Source organism: Sebastes fasciatus, chromosome 16 (assembly GCF_043250625.1).
Source record: "Sebastes fasciatus isolate fSebFas1 chromosome 16, fSebFas1.pri, whole genome shotgun sequence".
Taxonomy (NCBI): domain Eukaryota; kingdom Metazoa; phylum Chordata; class Actinopteri; order Perciformes; family Sebastidae; genus Sebastes; species Sebastes fasciatus.
Window position 1 is genome coordinate 30,696,012 of NC_133810.1, and position 26,779 is coordinate 30,722,790.

The window sequence follows — 26,779 nt, forward strand, 5'->3', positions numbered from 1 at the left end:
TTATTCACCGAACTTACACGCAGTGCACAGCTTGGTTGAGGTTCACAGCTATAACGTTACTGCTACTCACCGTCATACACACACAACACGCTCTCTTTCTCTCTCTCTCTCGGCAGACTGCACACTCACTAACGTTACGCCACTAGCACCGCTCACTAACGGCGCTCGTTTCCTCGTCATGATTATTTTTTCATTTTGTCAGGGGCAGTGTAGACATTGCCGTCACCTCATGTCAGTGTGCCCATCCATGTGGAAAGCATAACCGAGGCTTAACGCCGCTAGCACTGTTTGGATGTTTAGAAACGAGGTGCGCTTGGACGGAAACGGTGAAACAGACGTGCCATGGGAATTTCAATCTAAAGGCATATCTTAAAGATGATAATACGTACAGATTTGCATCAATGATATTGGATCGTTGATCAATGAATTGATAGATCGATCTGGATCGATGGATCGTTACACCACTATTTTTTGACAAGATGCACAATGGAGCACATTCTGTTTATGTTTTTGTCATGCACCCAGAAGGTGCTTACAGCAGACAAGAGAACACACAGTATCCCTGCAGTTTACAGTAAACAGCTTCCAGATGGTTGGCTCTATTGGTTCATCCTCATACATTCAGTAGACCTACATGATACATAATATTGAGGTCATATTAATTTTCACGCTCCATCACTGTCATTTCAGATCGTCCCTTCAGACTGCTCCGTACGGATGCGTTTAGGTTTACTATCTTTAAAAGCACATATGTTGTGGACTTCTCCAGACTCTCGTGTGATCTTACATTATTTATTGCTAAGCAACCCATCAACAAAATAACTACAAAAAAAATCTAGAAATAACTGGAAATGTGTTTGTAAAACATGTATATATTTATTCAGTGCAGAAGAGAGATATGACTACATCAAGGTGTAGCACCGAAGAGAGGAAAACTGAAATCACATTACCGTCACCCTTTCAATGTCCACCAAAGTATACACAAACAGTAAACGGTTTGATATGATTTGTTCACTGTTAAACTATATTTTACTGCATAAAATCATATTTAGATTAAATCCTTTTTAAATTAATTAAATTAAATTAAAAGTTAAATCCTCCTAACATTGTATTACAATAAGTTATAATCATCTACCTCCACATTTGTAGCACGCTGGTAGGACCTGCTCTATTTCTAAGTTAAGCAAACGCCTTAATACTTTTCCTAGGATTCCAATATTACTGCAGATTTGAATGTAAACTGTTTTGACAGCATAAATAGTGACATGGCTGTCATCACTGTGTGATTCTGAAGAGCCAGCTTTTGTTGGAAGTGACACAACACACTGAATCATTCTCCTGTGTCCCTTTTAGAAAACTCTGCATTGGGTGCGCTGAGAAATAATGAGAGAGATGTTTGTCCAGTGCGCTGATGAATCCTTCTTTCATCCCAGCTACAAAATACTCATTAATACTGCTGCCAAAAAAAGTTTCCAGAGTCCAGGCTGTGCAGTTTGGATAAACTCTGATCCATGTGGACAGTGTAGGCTTCATTACTGTTAACACGTGATACTCAATCAATCCCTGTAGGAACATTTTTATCTCACCCCCCTGTATGTGAGGTCAGAGAGGCAGCCCTGGAGCCGGTAGAGATTTAGTTCACCTCAGGGTTACACAGGGATTTGACCTCTGGTTATCCAGCTGAAATACGAGTGACCACAACACAATTAGACTCCGATACCCCCGTTCACCATGTAACTCCTCCCAAAGATGTCAGGGAGTAGCTGTTTATCTGGCTGTTTTGTCTTACAGCATTATGAAAATGTGTCCTCGTGTCCCATGAATATTTAAGAACACTCAAGAGAAATCTAGTGCGACTGTGTAACAATACATGGACTGGCTGTGTCACTGGGAAATGTTAACAGTGGGTGGGTGAAGCACCATCTGAAGGAGAGCTTTCCGTTTGCTTTCTCTTTGTCAGTCCCGATTCTAGACATGCACACAAAGCAGTGTTTCCCACTGAATTTGATTCTATTTGTGGCAGTAGCTGACGGGTGGACGGAATAAATAAGTTGCATCCTACTAGCTGGGCTCTAATAAATACAACTTTTGCATTAGAAGAATGTTATAATTAACGTAACTCACATACCCAACAACGGTGGAGCAACGCCGACACGCCGTCCTCATCGAATACACAACTCTCTCTTTGTAGCTGACCGGGAACCCACAGGCGGGTCTTCTAACTCCGCCGTTTCATGACTGACTCGCACACCAATCCGCTTGTTGCGCTAACCTCAGCATATTTTGCTAATATAAGTGTGCGGGTGGAACTCGAGCTTGCCCGCTGACTGCTCATCTCTGCGGATGGAGTTGCCATTTCAAGAACCTCATCTTTGCCAGGCCTCGTTGCCGGGACAGATCTTCCAGTGCAGCTCTGCGCAGACGAAGCAGAGAGCGGTGTTCGGCCGCCACCAGCCTGCCCGACCTGTCGAGCGCTGGGATCACTCCCTGCGCCTTGTCGGTGCTCCCCAGTTACGTGCTGCTTCGTGGTGACCGCAGTGAGGCTACCCCTCAGGCCAAATCCCTTCTTTAGTCCCTGCGGACAAATGGATGCTTTTTGTCGGGGGACAGGGAGGCAAGGTTGCATCTGTTTCGCCCAGTTTGTGCATTGATATGTTGCGTTGAACGCACAGCCCCCACAAGGTGCACTGAACAGCTATTTGTGTGCTTCAGGGATGGTGTGGCCAGTATATCAAAGACATGTCTGCCGGGACGGCTTTGTGAGTGTATCTCCCGAGCCTACAGGCAGGCGGGAAGAGACACACTTTACGAGTAGCCTTTAAAGGCTTTTTGAGCTACTGCACCAACATAATTGTTGAGCCCCATTATTGTTAATATATATTGTTAATTCATTCATAACCATTTTATTGATATGTATATGCAAATAACCAGCCAAGCTCCTATCTGTGTCCCCAACACAATACATGTATTGATGTAATATGTCCACATACAGGACATTTCCTATAGCCATTAGCATCCTGATGTGCCTACTTTTATGGGCACAGATAAATGATATCTATTTTTTGTGCGGTGTGTTAAGACTCGCTCATATCATAAAAAAACAACACACATCTGAAGGTGTCTCTGGATGTCTCAAGACATATAAATAACACATGTCTCTGGACATCTAAAGACATAGCTGGCTGCGTTTGACTCTAACATTTTCTTCTGGATGCTTCACACTTATTTTAAGATTTCCTGAATAAATATTATTATTTTTTTATTATTCCTGACAGATCCATACGAGCTATCTTTTTGTCATTTCCATTTCAAAGTAACAAGGACACATCTCTGTTTTTGACATTTGCGGATCATCAACTAAAAATCCTATGAATAGAGCGTCACCAGTGCTTTAACTTGTTTCAGTCACATCAGACTTGTTTGTAAGACAAAAATCTCTATGAATAATTTATTGGATGTCAGCTTAATCCCCATTTACCCTTCATGAATGACAAAAGCATACAGCGAGCGTGTCAACATTGCTTCTGTTTAGCTGTGGTGCAAGAGGCCAAGGCTAAACCACTGTTTGTGGAATCAAAACGTAAGGTTGGGTTTCAGATACGAGCCGTCAGGTTATGAAATTCGTCAACATTTCCGGGTGATATTGCAAAGTATAATATACTGAATGAAGTGAAATCCTTGTTTGCTCTAACTGTGTGATGGTTTTAAGTGTGCCATACATCATAACACTAGAGTGGAAATAAAAATGTATTTAGTCTGCTGCTCATTACCTGCAGTGTTACTGTTGCAATCACATCATTAAACTGTATATAGGAATGCAGATTTGCTGACGATTGTGCACGTGTCTGTCAGGTGCACAAGCATGCATACACATGGTCTGATCAGAAAGGAACATGTGAGTGGAAACTTTTTTGAGTTTCCCATCTGCGTAGAGCTCTGTTTAAGGTCAATATAATTACAGTAAACAGCAGAGGAGTAGAATCGCTTGTTGACTAGGATTCAGCTCACGTGACGATTAACATATCGCAGCGCTTCCGTTCCCTATGTGAACCCGCTATAACTGTGTGTTCAGATAGAAACGTGTGAACATGTTCAAGTGTAGAGTTGAAAAATGTGCCTAGTCCTGGGGCTTTGTGAATCTGCTCTTAAAGCACACAGAAACGAGAGGGGAAAAAAAGGAGAGAAACTGAAGGGAAATAACAGAAAGAGCTGGAGTTTCTGTTGAGTTCTAAGATCAGTCAAAGGCTGAGCTGCACAGGCGCAGTGCCACAGACATTACATCGTTACAGCTAATGTCTGAGCAGTCAGTACATGACCGGCTGTTTTGGGTGAAAACAAACAGTTCATTGGTCAAATTTGTGCGAATGACCAACCCCTTTCTCCTACTAAATGATGTTCCCATACAATTAAACTGCATTCTCAATTACGTTCTGAGGACATATTTTCTCCTGAATGACGGTTGCAGTTTTAAACATGTGGTTAACGTTGTGAATTGAGACAAAACAAAACAAAACTCCTTGGTTAGATTTAGTAAGACATCGTGGTTTGGCTGAAAATAAGTCTGTTTGTTATGTTATTTAACTTACGGACGTAAATTTAAATAAGTCAACGTTGACTTTTGGTTTCACACGGGACACAAACGGTGGTCTCCTGGGTGAAAGTTCTGTGTTTGTTTGACCCGTCCACCCCGACCTCCGACCTCTGCAGACTTCGGTGGACTTTGATTAGAAACGTATTTGTTTTACGTCAAAAACAAACATTTTCCAGGAAGAAAATGTGTTTCCCTAGACACGCAATTAACAATGCAGTTCTGTTGTATGGGAACATCAAACAAGCGGACCTTGTTTACTATAACCTGCAATGACGTGTCTCCTTGCATCACAACGTTTGCATTAGTGGGGACATGACATCCAGATGAAACTCAGTTTAAACTGACCTGCTGCTTTTGAAAATAATGTGAAATGGTATTGTCTAATTCAGGAGAGCTTTACTGTGTATCCAATACAGGCAAACATACTGTATCTAACAGGGAAGGAAACAGCATACCGGTACTTGTACATCATATTTTGAACCTCTCTCACCACGAAGCTCTGTCTCCTAAAAATTACATTCATACAACTAAACTGCATTGTGTTTCGGATGTATCACAAAAACGTTTGTATGATAGTCTGTAGAGTCTGCGTAGGGACTTCGGAGTGGTAGTTGGGTCAAACAAACACAGGACTTCCACCCAAGAGACCACTGTTCACGTCTCATGTGAAACTCAAAGTCAATGTTCACTTATTGGAATTTATGTCCGTAGCTTAATAACGTAACAAACAGAGTCATTGCAAGCTTAACCCTGATGTTTTTATAATAAACCTATGCAAGTATTGTTTTTGCGTTTTTGTTGTTTTGTTTCAATTTACAACGTTAATCACGTGTATAAAACTGTGACTGTATTCCGGGGGTAAGTATGTTTCCCTCGAAATGCAATTGAGAATGCAGTTTGGTAACGTACGGGAAGTTAATTTTGTAGGAGACAGGGTTGGTGTAATTAGTTAGGGTTAATGTAACTTGTAAGTATTATCAGTTATTATTTTATGCTATCAACACTACACTACCTCTTCAGACTTACTGCGGACTTCCATCCATGTCGGTTTTTCTTGCCAAAGATGTAGGTGCCATCTGTGTGGTGTTTGTTTTTTTCATTTAAAAACGAGTAGCCATTTGATCTCATTGTTAGAACATTTCAGTGGTTCTTTTGAGTGATCTGTAAAAACGGAAAGGGCATAACGAAGCCTGTGATCCACACATGCAGGTTTACACTCCCGATTGTAACCATCTGTCTTCACCTTGGAGCTGCACTCTCGATGGAGTCGGTAATACCTTTCCTGAACAGAGTGCTCTGTATTATAGATATATCCTTTGCTTGTTCAGAGGCAATTTGCTCTGTGCTCCTTTTAAAATCGGCGTATAAAGTTTAGCACTGAGCACTGGGGGGGATTTTTTCAAAACGGTTTCTTTGACGTCATCTACAGTACTTGAAATAACTGATGGTTTTGTCTCCTCAAAGCTTTTACATATGTCAAGTGCCCTCAGAAACGGTCTTCCTTTAGTTCGGTTAGTGCTGCATGTGAACGTTATGAACCTGGAAATGAAACTCTTCCTCCAGAGATATTTCACAGACCTTCGTGAAAGGCTGCATCATTTAACCACCTGCTTTGCAATTCTGCACAGTACCATTCCTCTCATGTACTGTGAATAGTTAAGGTGGTGCCTGGGAGGATCTGCCCGATAGTTCATTTAGAAGACAGCTTGATAAAGCAGTGTGCGTTGGGAAAAAGACTGGTGGTAGCCATAAAATCCTCTAGCTGCTAAGAAATCAATACATGTTTGCAGCACCTCCATGTTTATACAGCAGAAGGTGCAAACACATTCAACTCAACATGCTTTAAGAATATATATCTGAATCAATAGAGTACAGTAATCCTCAGGAGCTCTTAGCAAGTGAAACAAGTGAAATTATCTAAACCCATGAAGGAAAACAACATTGCTTTTAAAATAGACAGTGTAGTTGTGGATATAGTTTTCAGAGGCTAATTTTAGCCCCGGGTAGGGTGACACTAAATCTGAGTGCCGGGAACTGGGAACAGAGCCAGCAGCGCTAGTGATCATGCTCGTTCGAACTAATGAGATGTCACACCCACAAACAATAGATTTTTCAAAGAAACTATTTGCTACAAACTCCTCTTTCTGCTGTAGAATCCCTGTTTTTAATAACTGCTGAGGCAAAATGAGCAATAGCAAGTTAAATAGGTGCCGGTTTCCGTTTGTAGTCAGAGTTGAGCAATCACAAGCAGGCGTTGGTTGAATGCAGTTAAACAGTCCGCGTGGAGAGCAAAAGAGGCTGAACGCTTCGGCCAAAATGCAATCTAGGAACCCACCAGCTATCGTCAGATGAGGTTTTAGTTTGTTATCGGTTTAATGTCCACTGGCTACACCGGAACCCCAGAAATATCTCCCCCGGAGGCTTATCTGTCGCTGTCAGACCAATAGCAGATGGGTTCCGAGGTTGAAGAGGTGCAAGCCCTCACCAGTGTTTGGAAACGAGCTCCTAACTTGAATCTCCCAGCTCGCCCTTGCCTTCCTACAAGGCGTAGAATTTTGTAGGGACATGTTCCTACCAATATCCAGCGACTAGTGAATTGTCCTTTGCATTAATTTTGATCCAAAAATGTAAATATAACCACTATTGTCTAAGTGAAGAAGACACTGTCTTTACACTACCAGGTCTGTGCACGAAAATATACGGGACAAATCACGTCTTGTATTGATTCAGTAAGTTTTGGTTTTCCACCTCTGATGAAGAGCAGCGCAGGGTTCTGACGGGTAGACTTATTTCTTAAAATATTATGACTTTATTATCATTAAATTATAATTGTTTTATTGTGATATTACAACTTTCTTTTCTTGAAATATGACTTTATTATCATTACATTACAACTTTATTCTCATATTGTTTTTTTCTCTCAAAATAATACTTCTCAGAGAACACAGATGTTGATGTGGGAGATGTTTTCAATGTGCAGAGCGTTTTGAACATGAGCAGAAATCTTGCTAAAACACATGAGCTCTTTAAGTCCAGGGGTTTATGAATGAATTTAAATGAATTAGTTTATCATTGAGGTGAATAAGTTAGTTGCACATGCACATTTAAAGAGATTACTTCCCCAAACAAAAGAGGAGGGAAGAGTAAATCATGTCAACATGTGTGTTGACTCAGCAGAGATAACATTAAAGTTGATCTACAGGAGAATAAATATGTGAAACCAATACAGAAGGATTCAGAGCTTTACTGCATTATATTCCATTATTGTTTGTATTTTATCATCTTATCTATGTCTTCCTGCAAAAAGAAATTGCCCTTTACCAATTGGTTTCACTTTCACTAAGCAGGACTTCCAGTGGAGTGAGGCAGCAGAGAACTTATCTCGCTCGCTGCTTGTTGGATTCAAAGCTCAGTACCAAAAAGCTTTACTTGTCCATAGGGAATTAAAAATGTCTGACACAAAGCAGAGGGACTTAAATATGACAACGATTCAATTTGCATTTAAACATAATTTCCTTTTATTGATTTATGTGCCGCAAAAGAGGATATTGACTTAAATTAGTTTTGTTTTAGGGTATTATTCATATCTTTATGCTCAAAAACTCTGGTGAAGTGCTTGCATTATTCATTAGAAAATGTTTTACATTTGTCAGTGAGAAAAAAAGAAACATAAATGAATGAGACTGACACTTCTTCCTCGTTGTACACAATTTTAACCGTGCTACCACAATGTGAATCATTCCAGCTCTACACATCACATGCACTCATCAATGATTCTTCACATTCAAACAGGCGTGGGACATTTACAATGTGCAGCAGAACGCCACTGTTGAGTTTGCATTGCAAATCTTTTCCCTGAGAAACTAGCTCCTGGATCCCTTCGAGCTACCTCCCCTCACCTGCACAACCTCTTATCTACCTGCAAGTAGCACACTGGAGGTGTAGTCAGTGAAATCCCTGTCATGTTCACAAGTGCAGCACGTTTGTGCTTTTTATTCTGTAGTGAGCAGATGTTGGATAGTGTTATTGTTGGGAGGGGGAAATGACTTCCCCTCCGTTTGAGTCTGTTCCGATTCCCCCTTCGGCTCACTCAACTGACAAACTTCTCAGGCTCGTAAAACTACTAGAAATCGACAATCCACTTCAGTTCACGGGAGTTTTTTGTGCTACCTGCAAATTCCTGTGAACAGCCGTTAACCTGAACTTCCACAGCAATTTTAAAGTGCCGCTTACTGACAAAAATCCCACTTTTCATGACAATGTGTGATTGTTTTCAATGTGTTGATGTGAGCTGTCCTTTGCCAGTTTGTATCAAATATGTCACAATAAAAAAACAATAGCAAAGCACTTTAGGAAAGTATTTAAACGTAATATTCACGAACAACTTGAAAGCAGCATTCCAGTCAAGGCTTGCGGACTTTAAAGGTTTACTCTGGCAATGTATGTAGACTGTCTGGAAGTTAGGGGGGACTTGAAAGAGACCAATTTAAAAAAAATAACTTGATGTGTTTAATTGTTATTGATTATTCCTCTTCTCCCAATTTACACATTTGTTCATTTGCTTTCACAGTACCACCGAAAATCATCAACCTGTCGAGAGATCTTGTGGTAAATGAAGGCTCCAATGTCACCCTGATGTGTCAAGCCAGCGGTAAACCGGAGCCTTCCATCAGCTGGAAACTCATCTCCCCTTCAGGTACCTTGTATATCCTGTAAATAAGTGCATTAGCTGCAGACCAGTTGTCTGCTATATTCACACTTATCTCTTAAATGTAACACATTTCCTGTGCTTCCTATTTCATTTTCCTCACCGTCAACTCCCGCTGCCTCTCTCTCTCTCCCTCACCCCTCTCCGTTTATCGCCCCATCTTTGACTTTGCTTGACCCCTGGTGGATTTCTCGCTTCACTTAGTACCCATCATTACCTGTTTCCAGATCATCATTACAACCTAATTGTTCGCAGGAAAGTAAACTGACCCTGTTGTTATTGGACTAATTAATTAGGATAATAGGAGGGATGTAAATGTTCTGCAGGCACTTGAATGACATTATTAATGCAGAGAACATTAGCAGTGTGGAGCGTTATGCATTTACAAGCACGCCTTGGCAAGTATGTCCAGAATCGGGATAGTTGCATTGTGCATGCTCAATGGCATTTATGCCATTATGCCTTACTGAAGAATGAAGGAAGCCAACTGCTATTTCTGTGTCCATGCTTCACTTAATCAGGCAAGATGTTTGCATTCATAATGAGTTACTTTTGTGCTGTCTTTTGTGTTGACGCTGGGATCTGGGAATTTGAATGTTAATATGACACAAGTGTGACAGACCTGTCTGTAAGGAGATAAGCAGCTGGGAGGGAGGAGGGGGGGGGGCATTGATTGTCTCTTATTTGTGAAAAGCTACATGCTTGTGCATAAATTATTGTGCAGGCTGTGTAGAACAGACTGTTCTAACTCACACAGGCTCCGCCCTCTACTGGACTCTATGGGTAATACTCTCCTCCAGCGCATTCGCCCACTGCATTTTGCATCAACGTAGCCGGCCAATCAGGACGTTGCTACCCGAATACGTGCAGACCCCACAGTATAAACAGCGTCCCTTGATGTCAGACATCCTTTCTGTCAAAATCTGCAGGTTTTCTGCCCCCTCCCTCGTTCCTGTTGATGCTGTTAATAAAGCTGCCGTTGATAATGTTTTTGAAAATGTGAACATTTGTTTTATTAAAACAAATTACATGTCTCAACGAGGACTTTCCTCCCCTCTCCCCACGTCCCTGCATGGCTTCTCATGGCATCATGTTTAGCTCAGCCAGAACCGAATGTGACATTTCATGGTTGCCCAGTGTTAATGCACTCAAAACACATACCGGCCATCCGGCCCCACCTCCGGTAAAGGATGCAGTGGGCCGGTGCAGTCACGCCCGGCACGATCACGCTAACATAAGCGGACAGAGCCGGCGGCATGAGGCTGTGTCCATTCATAAGCGTTATAAACAACGTGAGGCTGATAGAAAACACACCTTACCCGGTGGAGCAGCTTTGATTAACGTTACAGATGAGCTGTCTAATATGAGGCGTTCAAGGACCTCAAAGGCAGCTCAGTGTGTTCCACTTGCTACCCCTCGTCTTGGCCATTGTTGTGGTGAAATCACAGATCGACGCACACAAATTGTCTCCCGGGTTGACTATGGGATGGCTGTTTGCATTACCTCAGGGAAAAATACAGATCAGGCCAGCTTAACCCAGGGAGGGGGAGGGAAGTACTCCCGTGTCTGTTTTTTTTTCCATCAACCACTACATGGGAGAACGGAGAGATGCAGTACATGCAGGTGCCTGCAGGCACGGACGGCCCAGGGAGGATGCATTCACGGACCTCATCGCAGGCTCGGTCACTTCGGTGTTCTTCGCCACATAACAGATGGGAGGGATGGAACACGGAGACATAGTCGTCCGTTGTTGCGGGCGCTCTTATTGGTTTGATTCCTGTTACGCCCAAAACACACCTATGATTAATTAAGAGACTAAATACAACCCCTTTGCCCCCTGCGCATTGCTTTGCGTCCAGATTATGCACTGCTTAACTAGCAAAAGTGAAGTTGGACACACCCTAAATGCACTTGCAATATGTCTTTTAGACCAGCCACCACCTCTCCTGCCCGCCTTCGGGGACTCTCATTCTATTAATACTACGTAATTTGCTCCGACTGTCGAATAACGCCGCGGCTGGGTTTACATAAGAGTTAGTTGAAAGCCCGGTTCGTCACATCGTGTTGCTAAAGGGTGCCTCCGTGCGTTGGGTTCCGATGCCGAGGGGCACTTACCAAACAGTGGTATTTGAGGATTTGGGAGTGAGAATGGGTCGGTATGTGTGCATGGTAGACAGTAAAGTCAACTCCAGGTCAGTTCATCTCATTATGACAGTATTCAGTTGTATACTCATAAAGCAGCTGTAAGAAAGGCTTGATGAAGAGATGGAGTGTTTCCCAGCAGGGAGTCAGAGGAGTGAGGACGGCTGACTCATTGAAAGGAGGTGATGCGTCGTGTCTCTGAACAGTTTTGGCATGCTGCTTTATGTGGATAAACAAAACATCAGCTTGTGCATTAGAAACCATCGTCTCTCACTGGAGGCGGTGTGGTTCACCTTGCACCTTTATTGTATGCTTTCAACCTTTAGAACATCAGTACTTTAATCTGTCAGTTTGTTTGAATGATGATGATGGTGAGACAGGTTTGGAACAGAGGCTCAAAAGTTAAACAAGTCATAATCAACCACATAACTTGTGCTACCACTGTGCACAAGACTGACCAAGGATCTTGTCAACCAACCATCTTTTCTGGTGATGTGACCTAATCATGGTGTAAGGTATTGGATGGAACATCCATGGATCCTTTTCTGCAGGAGGCTTCAATCTGTTGTGTCCCGGCTGGTCCTGTGTGATTTTTGAATAAGCCTGGCTGGACCGCTGCAAGGCCCTAAAGGCATCATTACGCTCCAACATAGGTGCTTGTCAGATGGTGGAATAGTGTTTGAACACCCTTTACCCCACATCTTTACAACGTTGAATTTAGGAACTGCATCTGTTGATTTCTCGAACTTTCCTCTATCAGACATTCACGCCCACTCCGTGCAGCAACAGGCCAGGTGTGTGTAGCTGAGAAAGTACAGGATTTAAACTCTCTTCTTACATTTCTGTCACTTTGCGTGTGCACAAACAAGTGCATCACTTTGAATGGCCTCCAGCAAAGACTGTCTGTAAAATGTGTACTGTAACCCCCCGTATTTAAACCATTATCACACCCTGTTCGCTCAATATGATGGCAATTCCTGCCTTCCAATGTGGCCATTCAGAACATCTAGACATCTCTCTTTTAAACATAAGAAGCATACCCCCATCTTAATCCTCATTGTTTGAAAGTTGACTATCATTACCATGGTAAAGTACGACACAGATCACCTCATTCTCCATCGCTTCAAGCTTTCTTGGTCTGGAAAAGTACTCATAATCCAAAGCTTGTTTGAACACAGGTAGGGTCCAATATTCTTCTGTCCATCTATCTACATTACTCAGGACTAATACACCCTTTGACTCTCTAGTACAAACACAACGATTATCAAATGATCCTGTGTGTAGTAAGTGAAGCGATTCAATTTACTGAACCTGGTATTTCTGAAGGACTAAATCAATGATCTGCATGGTGGTTCACTGGTTTCAGTGACCTGCTGGTTGACTGTATCTACTTTGTTTCACTAATGTTGGTAGGATTTGGACAGTTTTACAGATTAACATTCCATCACTTAGAAACTGAATGACGGTGCCAAATGAACAGTGGGAGCCGAGTGTGAGTGGTTCATACTGTTACAAAGAAAAAAATCAGACAGTGTTTTTTCCATCTCAGTGCTCAGGTGTTCTAGCTTATAAGAGAGTAAAAATAGGGCTTAATTAGGAAAGCTGCTCATTTGTTTTTTTGTTTTTCTTCTCTTGAACAGCCAATCAATAGCCTGTGAAAGCAACAGAGGATTTTTATCCCATTTCAATATGATCATGAACCAAATTGGACAAGTGCACCTAAAGAGGTTTTACAGGAGAGACAGAGAGTGGTCTCCTCACCCCTTTTGTAATTTTGACTCTTAATTAGGCCAATAGTGAATTAGTGAGTTAAGCAGAGGAGAGGACGGTCTGACGGAATTGACTACTGGGCCAGAGGGGGCGACACGTGTTTCCGAGGAACTATTGCTGTGAAATCCATTAAGCGGATCCAACAGCTGGTTTCATTGCTGCTTTAACTTCCTTCGTCTGATGTGAAAAAAACAGAGCTGTTTTCTCTTTAGACCTCTAAATGTGCAATCTTTTATAATTGGCTATAAATACATTTTGATGTGGGAGGAGATTGAAGAAGCTGAGTCATCCATTGTCCAAATTAGTTTCACTTCGCCATGCTGGGCTGGAAACTTTTGTGTACTTTTTGCAATGTTCTCCCAGCGCCTGTGTGGGTTTTCTCCAGGTGCTTCGGTTTCCTCCCACAGTCTAAAGACATGCAGGTTCGGTTGATTTGCAACTCTGAGTGGAATGTTTGAGGTCAGCCAATAATGCACTTTCAACAGAGTATACCAATCATGAACTGAAAGTATTCTCACAACAAGACAAAGCTTTCCAAATGAACACACAAACTCCAAATCACCATGGAAAAGCAAAATCGCACAGCCCGGACACAGCAGCCTTTTGCATGCAAAAAGCAGACAAAGTATTTTTATTATATTCTGTTCTAAATTGCCCGTAGGTGTGAATGTGAGCAGTGTAAATGGTTGTCTATCTCTATGCAACCTGTCCAGGGTGTACATGTATATAGATTGTCTTTCCGTTTGATGTAGGAGAAGAAACAACTTGACAAAGTCCCTCTTTTGTTAATATGCTTCATAAATGTGGACTACAAGTTGCAATCATAAGCCAGGTTTTCACCAAAACGTTCCCGGGACTTTGGGAAGATTTCTGCGAAGATTAGGCAGATTAGTCCGCTGACGTATGAAAAAGCAACATGACATGTGAAGAGGGCTGCTGGTGGTCACAGCAGTAAACACACCCTGCAGCCTGCAGTGCAGTGTGTCCGCCTGTTTACCTTATGTTTTGTCTTACTGTGACAATATTTACTGCTGCATATATTTGTTGATACACGTTGGGATGCAATGAATGAAATGCAGAGGAGGGAAATGACACTACGAGTGTCTGTCTCCACAGTAAATCACCTGTTGAGTGTTTGATGGTTATTTATTTGTGCTTTAAAAGTGTCGGGAGACCGACTAAAATGGTCCTAAATTGATACTATAGAGTACGTCCATGTTTACGAATGAAGCTGTGTGTGTGTTTTACCAATCAGCGATGGTCTCCCCTGTAAACTCCTCTCTGAAAGCTCCAGTACTACCCCCCTCCGACCAGGCTCTTTTTGGGGGGTAAAAAGGCCCCATAAAATGTCCCAAGAACTTAAATCAGACCGTGGAACGCAATGAGTTCTTCTAAAGGTTCTTAGTTCCGGGGCAAAAGTTCCTGCAGTGGAAACGGGGCTGTTGGGGTGCCTTGATGGCTTACCACCCTATAGGGTGCCCACCATGTATTTGTGGCATCAATGGTTTTGAAATGAGGTCTCCTTGCATCTCTCTTGCATCCTTCATGTTTTTTCACGGTGTGTTTTCCAATAGAGCAAACGCCTTAAAACGCATCTTATGCAGAGACAGCTCAGATCTCAAACTCTGATCTCTGCTGTGCATGTGTGTACTGCAAGATAGCTGTGGAAGTGTGTGTGTATGTGTGTGTGTGTCTGTGTTTGTGGCCAAACTTCCACCAAGTCTGAGTTTTTTTTGTGCAACATATTTTTCAGAGCAGCAGGACCATTCAAAGGTATTCTTTATTCTCTGCTCATCTCAGCACTCTTCATGATCAAATGTATGCAGTGACTGGTTGCTTATGTTTATTTATCTGTTTAAAGTCCATATCTGAGAAAGTACATTGAAATTCATAGTGAATAATTCTTTTTTTGCAGGCAACAACAAAACTACAATTCAGGGCTGCCTATTGTCTTTTATTTTAGTGTGGGATGAAAATGTAAATAGACTAGCGTTAGCTTGAGAAGCTGTCGTCTTGATTTTCCTCATGCAAGAAAAAAAGACAACAATGATTCAGTCTTTTATTCTTGTTTTTTTGGGGGGGAGTTGTTTTCCTCTCAGATGGTTCACTTTCAATGTGCTGAATTCTTGCTGCTACTTTTTTAGTAGCCTTTTTTCTTATCAGTTTCATCTCCAGTATTCGACTGGGGGCCTGATAAGCAAGCGTGGCAAGAATACACAGAGTCACACTGCACAGTTGTCCCCCCCGACTCGGAGAGAGAGCAGCAGAGCAGAGCAGAGAAATGTCCCAGTACTTCCTGTAGTCCAAACTTCTGTCTCCAGTATCTCCCAGCTGCAGAGCAACTCTCCTCCAGCCCGGGGCCATTCAGTGTGAGCCCAGCTATTGCAAGCACTCCGGGGTGTTAAAAAGAGTGAATTAAATAAATAAAGATCCTGCGCGTGTGTGTGTGTGTGTGTGTGTGTGTGTGTGCATAAAGATTGATGATTTCAGGCTGGGGCCGGGGCTCTCACACAGCCGTGACCCAGCTCCCCCTCACCTTTGATAGATAGATGGCTTTAGGGGCTTGTGGCGGATCAGAAGTGATCCTCGGTATCTCCCGCAGACCACACAACCTGACTGCAAAGTTTGTCAGCCCGGGCGGCCGGCCGACGCCCCGGTGCATTAAAGCAGCCGGAATGAACATGCACATGATTGAATTTGGCCCAGGAGCAATAAAGGTTTTCCACATTTGCACAGGCACTGGATGCTTGGAAAGATTCATTTGAAGTTGGGAGTTGATGGAGTTGGTAGTCGTAGCAGATCGGTCCCTTTTTTGACCCCTTTGAAGGTGAAGGAAATAACTTAAATACTGATGCACCATATCGATACCGTGGGAGATGTTCGTGTTAATTTTTGCACCTGCTTAGCTTTAGTCTTGAGCTAGACAATCCACATGTCGGCCACCACTGCTTGGAAATCTCCTCTACATCTACTGCACCCTTTGAGACACATTTAATGAGAGTATCTGTCATATCTTAGCACATGCTCCGGGCTGTATGATGGTAGTACGATTAATATTAATGATAACTCAACCATGAAGATTGGTCATTTCATGTAATCTGGTAACCCGTATAAGCGTTCTATTAAACACTGAAATATAAGTTTGAGGAACACGATTTTTTTTCATCCTCTTTAAAAAAAAATTGTTCAAAATCCTTTGATGCTTTAGATTTTGCTTTTAGGATTTAGGTACTAGTTTTAATTTATTACTGTATTTGACAGGGACAGTGTATATTAATCACATTTATGAAAATATGCAGTGCCCAGGCAGGCAATAGTTAAAGCACAGACATTCAGAATAAAAGCATTGAAATTACAACAATAAAAGCAATGAAAAAATAAAATGCAGATATGAACAGAGTCTGAACTACAAAAGACAAGAGAGACACCGAATCAACACTACCATGACAACACAATGTTAGGACCAGAGAAGTGTGGATATTATGAGCAGCGACACGAAAAGCAGGAGCAGCTCTTATACACTAAGAAACAACACCTCACTGTTCTGGAGTTCACAAGTTTGATTTGTAGTAAAGCAGGCTCTCTAAGTGCTGTTGGAGAAGAAACGGCTAGTTGGCACAGTTTCTTATGTGTTGTGGTAAGTTGTTCCAATCCTACTGGCTACTTTCCATCTGCTGTCCCTGGGCAGATAGACACTACTACCACTTAAAAGTACAATTAATGCAAATACAAGGGAAACAGGAAGGCACTCCAAAATCGTAGAACAAGTGACAACAAGGAAGGAAATATTAAAAAGCCTTTATTGTAGTGGATGAATCATTAAAAAAGCCCCGACATGTTTCAACCATTGTAGGTCGCTCTCTCTATAATGCAAGTTTAAATAGTTGCTTTTATAATCTTACTGGAATCAACTAATTGGACAGGGTTCAACCAGTCTTTTTATTGAAGTGTAATGAAAAGGTTCAACACTCAAAAGGAGTGTATCCTTCAGTTTTTTTTTTAATTATTAATATTTTTTTGGCGTGCAGAAGCAGAAACACAAAGTGTGATTCATCCTTACACGTTCTTCGTAGCTTTAACTCGCATGTCGTATCCTTCACTTACACAGCTGCTTCTCCTATCGACTAACTGAGATACAAAAGGACTTGTGGCCTGAGAGATTAGTAGCAGCCATGGTTTTCATTTTGTTTCTTTGTATGCTCAAAAATATGCACGGGTCAAATCTAAACCGTACTGTCACAACAGATTATCTCCGCTGGAAAACCTCTTCAATAGAAGTAAAGCTGCCTTATTGCATAGCAGTAATACACAGAAGCCGAGGCTACTGTATTTCTACCATTCTTTTTTTTTTACTGCTCACCCCTTTTATATTTGTTTCCTTCAAAGTGGATGATGCATCAAAGGCACATTAATAAAATTCCATATGCCAACGGCTGATAATCAGTGGAAAAATGACTATCTATATATGTAGCTGACACAGCGGCAGCAGGAGAGAGGCACGGTTTAAGACTGCAGCAGCAGTCGGTTGCTCTCTTTCATTGTCTCCTCAGACATCTTTTCAATAAGCGTTCTTTCTCGGCGTTTGTCGGAGTAACAAAAGCATTTGTTGCTTCTTCTTCAACACATTTCACTCCGACTTCCTTTCCCTCAAGACAACACTGATAACACCATCTCCACTCCCACTCTCTCTTTGGTTGTGTGTGCTGTTAACGGCTCCTATCTGCCATCCCGCTTCTATTTCTTTCTCACCCGTTGCTCGGGTTCATCAATTTAAATCCTGCCTCACCATATCCCCTTGTTCCCTCTCCTTAAATGCCTATATCCCTCAAGCATCTGCGCTCCTGTCTTTTCCTCCCCTCCTCCCAAGTTGTTCCCGTTGCCCTGCACACAAATATCTTTTCCATTTTGTACCCCATTTTCTTCTTTGCCCTTGAGCTTGAGGATGACATTTCAGGGGCACAGAGAGGCTGCATTATCTTCTGCAGGCCTCTCCCGAGACTCGCTGGCCCTTTTTGCTTTCTTCTCCCCACCACCTTCTCCTGTCTGATCTCCCAGATGTCCTGCCATGTCACCTTGATGGCAGTGCACGCTAATGACTTGGTCACAAACCCAGTGGTCCTCTTTAACAAAGACTGAGCAATTAGAAAGCCAGCTCACTTGTAGAGTTCGGGTGGAAACTTAAAGAACTAGTAAAATATCAGTAGTCATGCTGGTGTAGATTGTGTTGTTCTTTGTGAGCCCATTAAAACGGAAGAATAATGAGGGATTCTTTGTGTATTTCTTTGTGCTCGGGTAGTGCTGTGCTGTGGGTACTGTTTCTGCTGTGACAACATTTGTTCTCTCTCTAGTACACTTAAAGAGGAACATCATTCTTTGGCACATGGTGCGTGTTGTTTTTCAGTGGCTTTGCTTGCACAGTTGGGTGACTGGCGGTCAAACTGGCAGCAGCAGCAGCACATGCAGAGGCTCAGAAGTGCAACTATGAGACGACCGACCAACAAGATAATGACTAATTACTTCATTTATAATGCAGGACAAAACATGGCAAACACTTTACATTTAAATGAGTGTTGGTGCAGGTGACTCTATGTAAATGAGGTGATGGATTTGAAGGGTCGTGACCTCTGGTGCTTAGCCAGCCAAGGCCTTGGAAGGCTGTGGAGGTGGAGGAGCGTTGTGTTTACTGAAAGACAACAATATGATGATGATAGGGTGTACGTTTGACACGGAGGTCATGATTTACTACAGCGGTGTTGGGACACAAAAAGGTTTTGTTCCCAGACCTCAAGTGACGTCAATAGTGCGTGACAAAGCAGCAGTATGTGAAGCGTTGGGATGAGAACGTGTTGAAAACAAGGCTTTGAACATCAGCAATAACCTGATTTGGCCTATTTTAAAGCAATGCAAGTATGTGTTCATATCAGACCCAACATTTATACTAATAAAAGGCATGTGGAAGGAGCCTCATAGCTTTGTTACAGGTGAATTGTTTTCATGAATTCATTTCTGAGGCCATTAACTATAGAGACATACTGATTTCAGTGTCAGTCTGGAGGACAGCCGCTTATGCTGCTAATGTGGAGCTGTAAAACTGATGCTTGACGTGAGGACTTTCAGAATGTGTGTCAGCTGGCAGCCTTGTCTTGATTAACTCTCCTCAGAGGATTACAGTGGCTTTAAGGGGACAACGCAGTCTCTACTGGCGAAAATGTAGTATCCTCTTATGAGTGAAAGTCGAGCAGAACAGAACTCACGAGTACTCCCAGTACTCCTCGTCAGGTGATCGGCGTACCGGTGAGGAGAACTTCTCTCCATAACTGTCCTTCCCAGGTGCAATTCAGTAATGTGCATAAACCCAGCAAAGTGGATCCATGTGCAATTTATTATTGTCACCTACCAACATCCCGGAAGCAGGCTTGAACTCAATTACGTCTTTTGTTCTTTATGTTGAGTGCTGTATTAAGTGTCTCTGTCAAGCGTGTCAAATTGATAGAGGAAAAAAGTAGCAGGGCTGGCATTCCCCCCCCTCCATCCCCATGTTCATATTGTCACATCTCAGTAGTAGTCCTGGTGTGATCGCAGGCGTAAGAGACGGACAAAAAGGAGCCGAATATGAAAGTTCTGACAGACGGTTGATAATGAGCGGGGGCTGAACAAAGCACTAATCACCAACAGTTGTAACTTCCTCAGACAAAATGTCAGCAAGATCTGGGGTTGAAAGAAACAACAGAGCGGCATCAGAGACAGATACGGGCATGTCGTCATATTTACTTGTGTAAGTTTTGACACACATGTAGCTGTGTGAATTAAACCTGCCATACTAGATCAGGTAACCTGTCGCCGCTCCTGCTGCTGCTTCTCAACTTGGATTTGTGTGTTGGAGTTAGTTTCTCTCTTTGTGTACGAAAATAGATTCTATGTTTTTTTTCCAAATAACATTATAATTCTTAATGCACTGCATCACAGTATAAATACATAACTTATTATTGTAACACTTATCAACACCTTCGTCCTTACTCTCCGTGCACCAGCGTGGACCCGCAGGGACACGGGGAGTGTGAGCATGACCGTCGAGGCCACAGCTGTTCACTTGTCACATTAACTCTGAATCTCCATCTTCCATTTTCTTCCCCCTTTCATACCGTAGGCGACCTGGCATCAGACGACGACTACCTGGAGATCCCATCTATCTCCAGACAGAGAGCAGGGACGTACGAATGCACAGCTGTCAACGAAATCGACACGGACGTCCAGACCGTAGACATCACCGTCAACTGTGAGTCCGCCGCTTTGGCTGAAGAATTTAAACATTTTGGATTTGAATTAACGGTCCTGAAACAATTAGTCAATTTATTAAAAACAAAATACATCTTTTGATAATAATATAATCATTTAAATGATTTATCCAGACAAAAGTGGTGAACATTTCCAGATTCTTAAATATGAGCATTTGCTGCATATCATGGTCGACTGAATACAAATAAGTAGATGGACTGTTGATAACTGATTTATCATTTAACTAATATTTTCAAAGGATAAAATGGTGAGCATTATTTAAAACTCCTCAATTATAATAATGTGTGTAATCATGATTTTGTGCGACTATTTTCAATGAAAATAGGGCTGCATAGTTAACATTTGTATGGCTCAAAGGCCACTTCCCAAGGCTCTCCGAGCCCGGAACAAAATGTGAGAGTTTGGAGGAGCCATGAGCAGTAATTGGACCAATGGTCACATTTTGCTCAAACAGCTCGAGTAAAATCTATTTAATAATGTCAAGCTTTTCTGCTGCAGGACAATCCCACTGGATGATTTAAACCTGATCAGTTAATTCCTTCTCATCATGTCCTGATACCATGCAGTTTCACCTATTTAAGAAAATCGTACATGATTTAAACTCCTAATTCCCGTTCCCGTGTGGTCACGGTGTCGATCATCACGGCTGAGAGGAGAGAATGCAGCGACCCGTCTCCTGATGTCCTTGACTTGTGCTGCTCCTTGGTGGCTCTCATGTGTTGCTGCTTGCTTCTAGATGCTCCGTCCGTGTCAGAGGGCAGAGACGTCGGAGTGACTCTGGGCCAAAGAGGAGAGCTGGAGTGTGAGGCTGACGCAGTGCCTGAGGCAGATTTTGAGTGGTATAAAGATGACAGAAGGTAATTTGTTTTACATTTGCATTTCACACAGGCAAATGGCAGAAGCGTGTGTGTGTGTGTGTGTTCACAGTTATCGATGGTTATTGATCAGCTGCCAGTCATACAGGCATTAAGATTACTGCAAATTGGTCCTACTTATTAATTAAATTATTATTATTGCACTCAGACCCATGGATAATGTGACTTGGTTGCCATGGTTATTTGCGTTCACTGTTTGTCCGTGGACATTTTCTTTCTCACATGAAGGATCTTCAACGGCTTTGATGGCTTGGAAATTGTGAATGGCGGATCACTGTCGAAGCTGACATTTTTCAACGTGTCTGACGGAGATTACAGCAACTACACTTGTGTCGCCGTCAACAAACTCGGCACCTCAAACACAAGCTTCCTTCTGTATGGTGAGTACAGGAAGATGGTACATTTATAGTACTACAGGAAGGGAAATATAACTAAAATGCTGTAGTGCATCTGTATGTTGCGTATCAGTAGGATTCAATATCTATCCATTTCATGAAAGCTTTTACATTCACTGTTATTCAAACAACTATTTATGACTCAATATCCTTGCTTGCACTGCAACGCGTGTGCTCATGTTCAGGCAACCACAGATTGTGTTGAGTATACAGAGATGAAAGATGAAATATAAGAAGTCAAAGTCAGTTTTTATGTGATTTTATTAGTACACTTAACATAGATCTGTTTGTTATGTTCAAACCGTTAATGTATTAAAGGAGCAGTGTGTAGGATCTGGGGGCATCCAGCAGTGAGGTTGCAGATTTCAACCAACTCTCCCGTGTGCCAAGCGTGTAGGAGAACTACGGTGGCTTACACAAAAATGTGAAAACGCGAATGGCCCTCTCTAGAGCCAGTGTTTGGTTTGTCCTTTCTGGGCTACTGTAAAAACATGGTGGCTTCATGAAGAGTTGCCGCTCTGATATGTGGATGCGACACACTGTTCCTTTAACAGAACTGGATACTGGATTATTCTCACCAATGAGGAGCTCCGCTGCTAAAAGCTACTGATTGTTTGTGCATACGGTACACCTCTAGGTCTCAGGCTTGAACAAGCAACCGAGTCACTTTCATGTAAAAGTCAAAACGGCATCTTTTAAGGTTGATCCGGTAACCCCGGGCGCTGCCAGATTTATGATTAATCGCAAAGTGTTATGATACTTGACCTTATAAGTAATTATACAATGCTTTATTATGTGTTATTATTATTGTTATAAAGCATCATGGATATGTATTAGTGCTTATAACTATAATTACACAGTGCTATAAGCAGATGATAACACATTATAAGTATGTTGATAATGGATTATAGATATGGGCGTCACAGAAAGTGACCTAAAACCCATCAGTGATGTGTGAGAGAACAGAAATCACTCTTCACTCCCTCTCACTCACCAGGTGCCAAAAATACCCCAAATATTGTGTCGCTTCCTGTAATGAATGATGCTGTGAGGAACATTAATCAACGTCAAATACATCCCTGTCAGGAAAAGGGATCTCTTTGGGCTGGTGGGCGTCACGTCACCTATGGCAAGCCGTTTCATCATTTAGTAGCTAAGCTCGACTGTACTGAGGTTGCAGATGATCTCTAATGAATATCCTGTATAGCTATGAAATGTTAAAATGGCTCGCCATACGTCACGTGCAGTTCCGACCTTGTCCACTACACTACTACACTTCCTGAGGGCTCGCCTCAAACCAAAGATATCAGCACATATCAGCAAACGTGTCACTACAATCAATTATTACTTCATCAACACTGAGTGATTGTCAGTTTAAAATACTGTAGTGTTTCAGCTTTGAAATGGACTTTTGACACCATCTGAAATGATGAATGGCTATTGGCACTATTATCAGTTTGAACACTTAAGTATGTAACTGTGCAGCCAGAATGAATGAAAGTCTATTCAGCAGCCTACTTTTCATGCTTTTCACAAGTGTTGTCAATGATTTGTTGCTGTTCTGTTTCCAATATGTTGCTCTGTTCCATTTGTTCCCCCGGTGTAGTCGTAATTGAACCCACTAGCTCAACACTATTGCAAGGTTAGTATTCCGCACCAGCATGTACTTCAACTGTCGTGGATCGAAAGTATTAACTGCATGCTGGCACATGACAAACCGCCATTTTCACAAACTGGAAGTTCGGCTGCAGTGTCACTGGAGTTATATACGCAGTGTTTGACAAGAAGAGACAAATCATTTCTGGGCTCTGTGATCCTGTCAGAAATTGTTCTGTGTTTGACAACTCTTTGTTCTCTTCGTGAATTGACGTGTTAAAGCTGTTGTGTGGCAGACAGCATCTCTGAAGAGAAGGAATGGCGAAGCAAAAACCGCCATATAAATGTAAATCATGTGGATCTTTGTGAAAATGGTCATTGCCGCCCGTTTCGCTAACAATGTTTCATCTTCTCCTTTTGCAACCCTAACCGCCTCACTGTGTGTCACGGCTTCATTTTGATCTTTGCATGCTCTTTTTTTTCAAATGTAAGTATTCATCATCTTTCATTATCATCAGTTGTGATATTGTTTGTACCTCCAGTTACTGAATTTCAACTGTACCTTCTACACGGAAATATTGTGAAAGCAAACACAGAAAGCTGCAGAACCTCACTGCAAGCTGAACTGTTTCTTGTATCTGCAAAAATAGTGATTTGCAGATTGTAGATTTCTGCTGTAGATGAGCCCCGTGTGTTTTTTAGTAGCTGTGCGATAGTGCTGAGATAAACTCCTCACCCATCGTGTCACGTGCAGTGTCCTTGTGACTGGTTGTTGCAGCATCTTGTAAGCAAACCCGCTCCATTAACACATCATAATTGTATTAATGGCTTTGATTTTGACTATGAGTGAACATCATTATTCTAATTAGCCATATGCAGGATTAGGGATAATCCACTGTGGCAGGGTAATTGGATAGATGCCCCAAAGGAAACTGTGGTGAACTCATGGAAATCCAAGGGAAATGAGTAGTCATTGTGTTACAAGCTTCAAAGTAAAAAAGTTAAAATGTGTCCTCAATCCTCAAACAATGCATCAATTTAGATGGAATTTGCCTCATCCCTGAAAAGAGGATGATGAAAATATTGTCTTTTTCATTGTAAAATTGTATTATATTTTAGCTGTGCAAAGACTGTAATTCAGGTGATTTTATTGTAAGTTACTGAGACTCTAGCTTGCGTTTTCATGAAATCTGGGGACAATATGATAAAGCACGTGTCTCCATTATGTTTTCTGATGTGCCAAGGTTGTAGCCTTGATGAATATGAATCAGATGAACTAGTTCCATTAGATACATGAAACTAGAAAGATTGAATGTATCCTCAGTGGATCATTTCTGGCTCTTAGAGACCTATCATAGACCCGTTTTTTGTTTTTTTTAGGGGGTACAGAGGGTCCTCATCATCTGAAAGCATCCCCATGCTCTATTATGTCTCATAAGTTGTTGCAGCATTTCTTGGGGTTTGTGCTGTTTGGTGCTAAATTTAAAAAAAAATATCAATAATCCCTCCAAAATACCACATTAATATACCAAAACCTTGAGGAACACCATAGAAAAAGCCATGCTGTGATTTGGTAACAACATTATTTTACATTTGGAGATTTCTGCAAGAATTGTATTTTTCGGCGATTGAATAGCGAGCACTTCTGTTGTGTAAACTGCTAAAAAAAAACTTATTGTCAATCTAGTTCAGAAAGCCATCCATCCTCTGAATGCTCTAGGTCTCTAGTTTGATCCATCCATCCTCTGAATGCTCTAGGTCTCTAGTTTGATCCATCATCCTCTGAATGCTCTAGGTCTCTAGTCTGATCCATCCATCCTCTGAATGCTCTAGGTCTCTAGTTTGATCCATCCATCCTCTGAATGCTCTAGGTCTCTAGTTTGATCCATCCATCCTCTGAATGCTCTAGGTCTCTAGTTTGATTCATCCATCCTCTGAATGCTCTAGGTCTCTAGTTTGATCCATCCATCCTCTGAATGCTCTAGGTCTCTAGTTTGATCCATCCATCCTCTGAATGCTCTAGGTCTCTAGTTTGTGGCTGTAAAGTTTCATGAGGCTGTGATTATCCTAGAGGTCACCACAGGTCATTTTATAATGATAAATGGTAAATAGACCACTCAAAGACTGCATCACAAATGTTTTTACTTTAGTAAGAAGAAATCTGCAAGAACAAATCAGATTGTTAAAAACCATGAGGTTTATTCACTGATGATATACTTACTTCTGTATATGAAATAAATACTGATGTCAACAACATATGTTAGGGCAGCCCTGTCTCCTAAAAAAATACGTTCCCATATAACAAAACTGCACCCGTTATGTTTTGAAGGAAACATATTTTGTCACAGATTGCATTTTTTTTTTTTACATTATACAAATACGTTTGTAATGGTAGTCCGTGGAAGTCTGCGTAGTGAGGAGGTCGGGGGGGAGGACGGGTCAAACAAACACTTTCAACCAGGAGGCCGCTGTTCGTGTCAACGTACACTTATTTTAATTATTTAATTTTATTAAACGCACAAACTTCATTTTAAGCCAAACCCTGATGTTTTTTTTTTACTAAACCGAACCGAGTAGCTTTGTTTAGCTTTTTGTTTATGTTCCAATTTTACACCGTTAACCACGTGTTTAAAACTGTTTAAAACTCTGACCGTAATCCGGGAGATTATCTTTCCCTCGAAACGTAATTGAGAATACAGTTTAGTTGTATGGGAATGTTGTGTTTTTTAGAAGAAAAGGTTGGTTAGGGAGAAAGATTGAAAACAAATGAGGACCTAGGACAGAGCCTTGAGGTGCGCCTGCCACTGATGTAGTGTCTATTTGGCATTGGCTTAAATTAAAATTAATCAAATTAAAATTGAAACTAAAATTATCTTCACCCAACAAACCATCAAAAATGTTATTAACCAAATACTAATTAGCCTCACCAGAAGACTGCGCTGTGGATGCCAACTGACATAAAACCTCAAAGAAGAAGAAGACTGTCACTTTTGAAGTCAAGCCAGAGTAAAACTGTCAAAACTAACTAACTTTAGCAACGTTGTAGAATTTAAAGAACTGGTGTCAGCTAGTTTTTGTTCAGTGTTGGTAATTATATTAGTTAGTTAGGAATTAGCTAGCTAGCTTGGCATGGAAGGCGGAGACAACAGAAGCACTTTTGGTTAATGTTAACAAAATTAGCTCAATCTGTCTTGCGTTTCAAATCACTGTTGACTTTTTCAGTGTTTAGGACCACAGTAGTTCCCTAACCTCACTAGTGAGTGTCTAAACTAACCATAAAAAAATACTTTAGTTGCAATTACAACAATAAAATATGTTGTCAGTGAACATTTTCAACATTCATTAAGAAATTCCAGCAGTTAGCTGTGTGGTCGTTAAAGTGAACTGGATGTTGTAGATACATTCA

The 26,779-nt window shown here is 41.6% G+C and overlaps 1 protein-coding gene across 4 annotated transcripts in view; it reads left to right on the forward strand.

Annotated features, from left to right (window-relative positions):
* ntm (neurotrimin) overlaps positions 1-26,779 on the forward strand; it is a 377,838-nt gene that overhangs the window by 345,935 nt on the left and 5,124 nt on the right. For 3 of the 4 annotated variants that reach the window (XM_074612067.1, XM_074612065.1, XM_074612064.1), the window contains 5 exons: positions 9,162-9,287; positions 20,359-20,487; positions 21,244-21,364; positions 21,611-21,762; positions 23,384-23,419. In XM_074612067.1, the coding sequence (XP_074468168.1) occupies positions 9,162-9,287; positions 20,359-20,487; positions 21,244-21,364; positions 21,611-21,762; positions 23,384-23,419 (564 nt within the window). The remainder of the gene's footprint in view (positions 1-9,161; positions 9,288-20,358; positions 20,488-21,243; positions 21,365-21,610; positions 21,763-23,383; positions 23,420-26,779) is intronic. The other variant, XM_074612066.1, reaches the window with a different exon arrangement.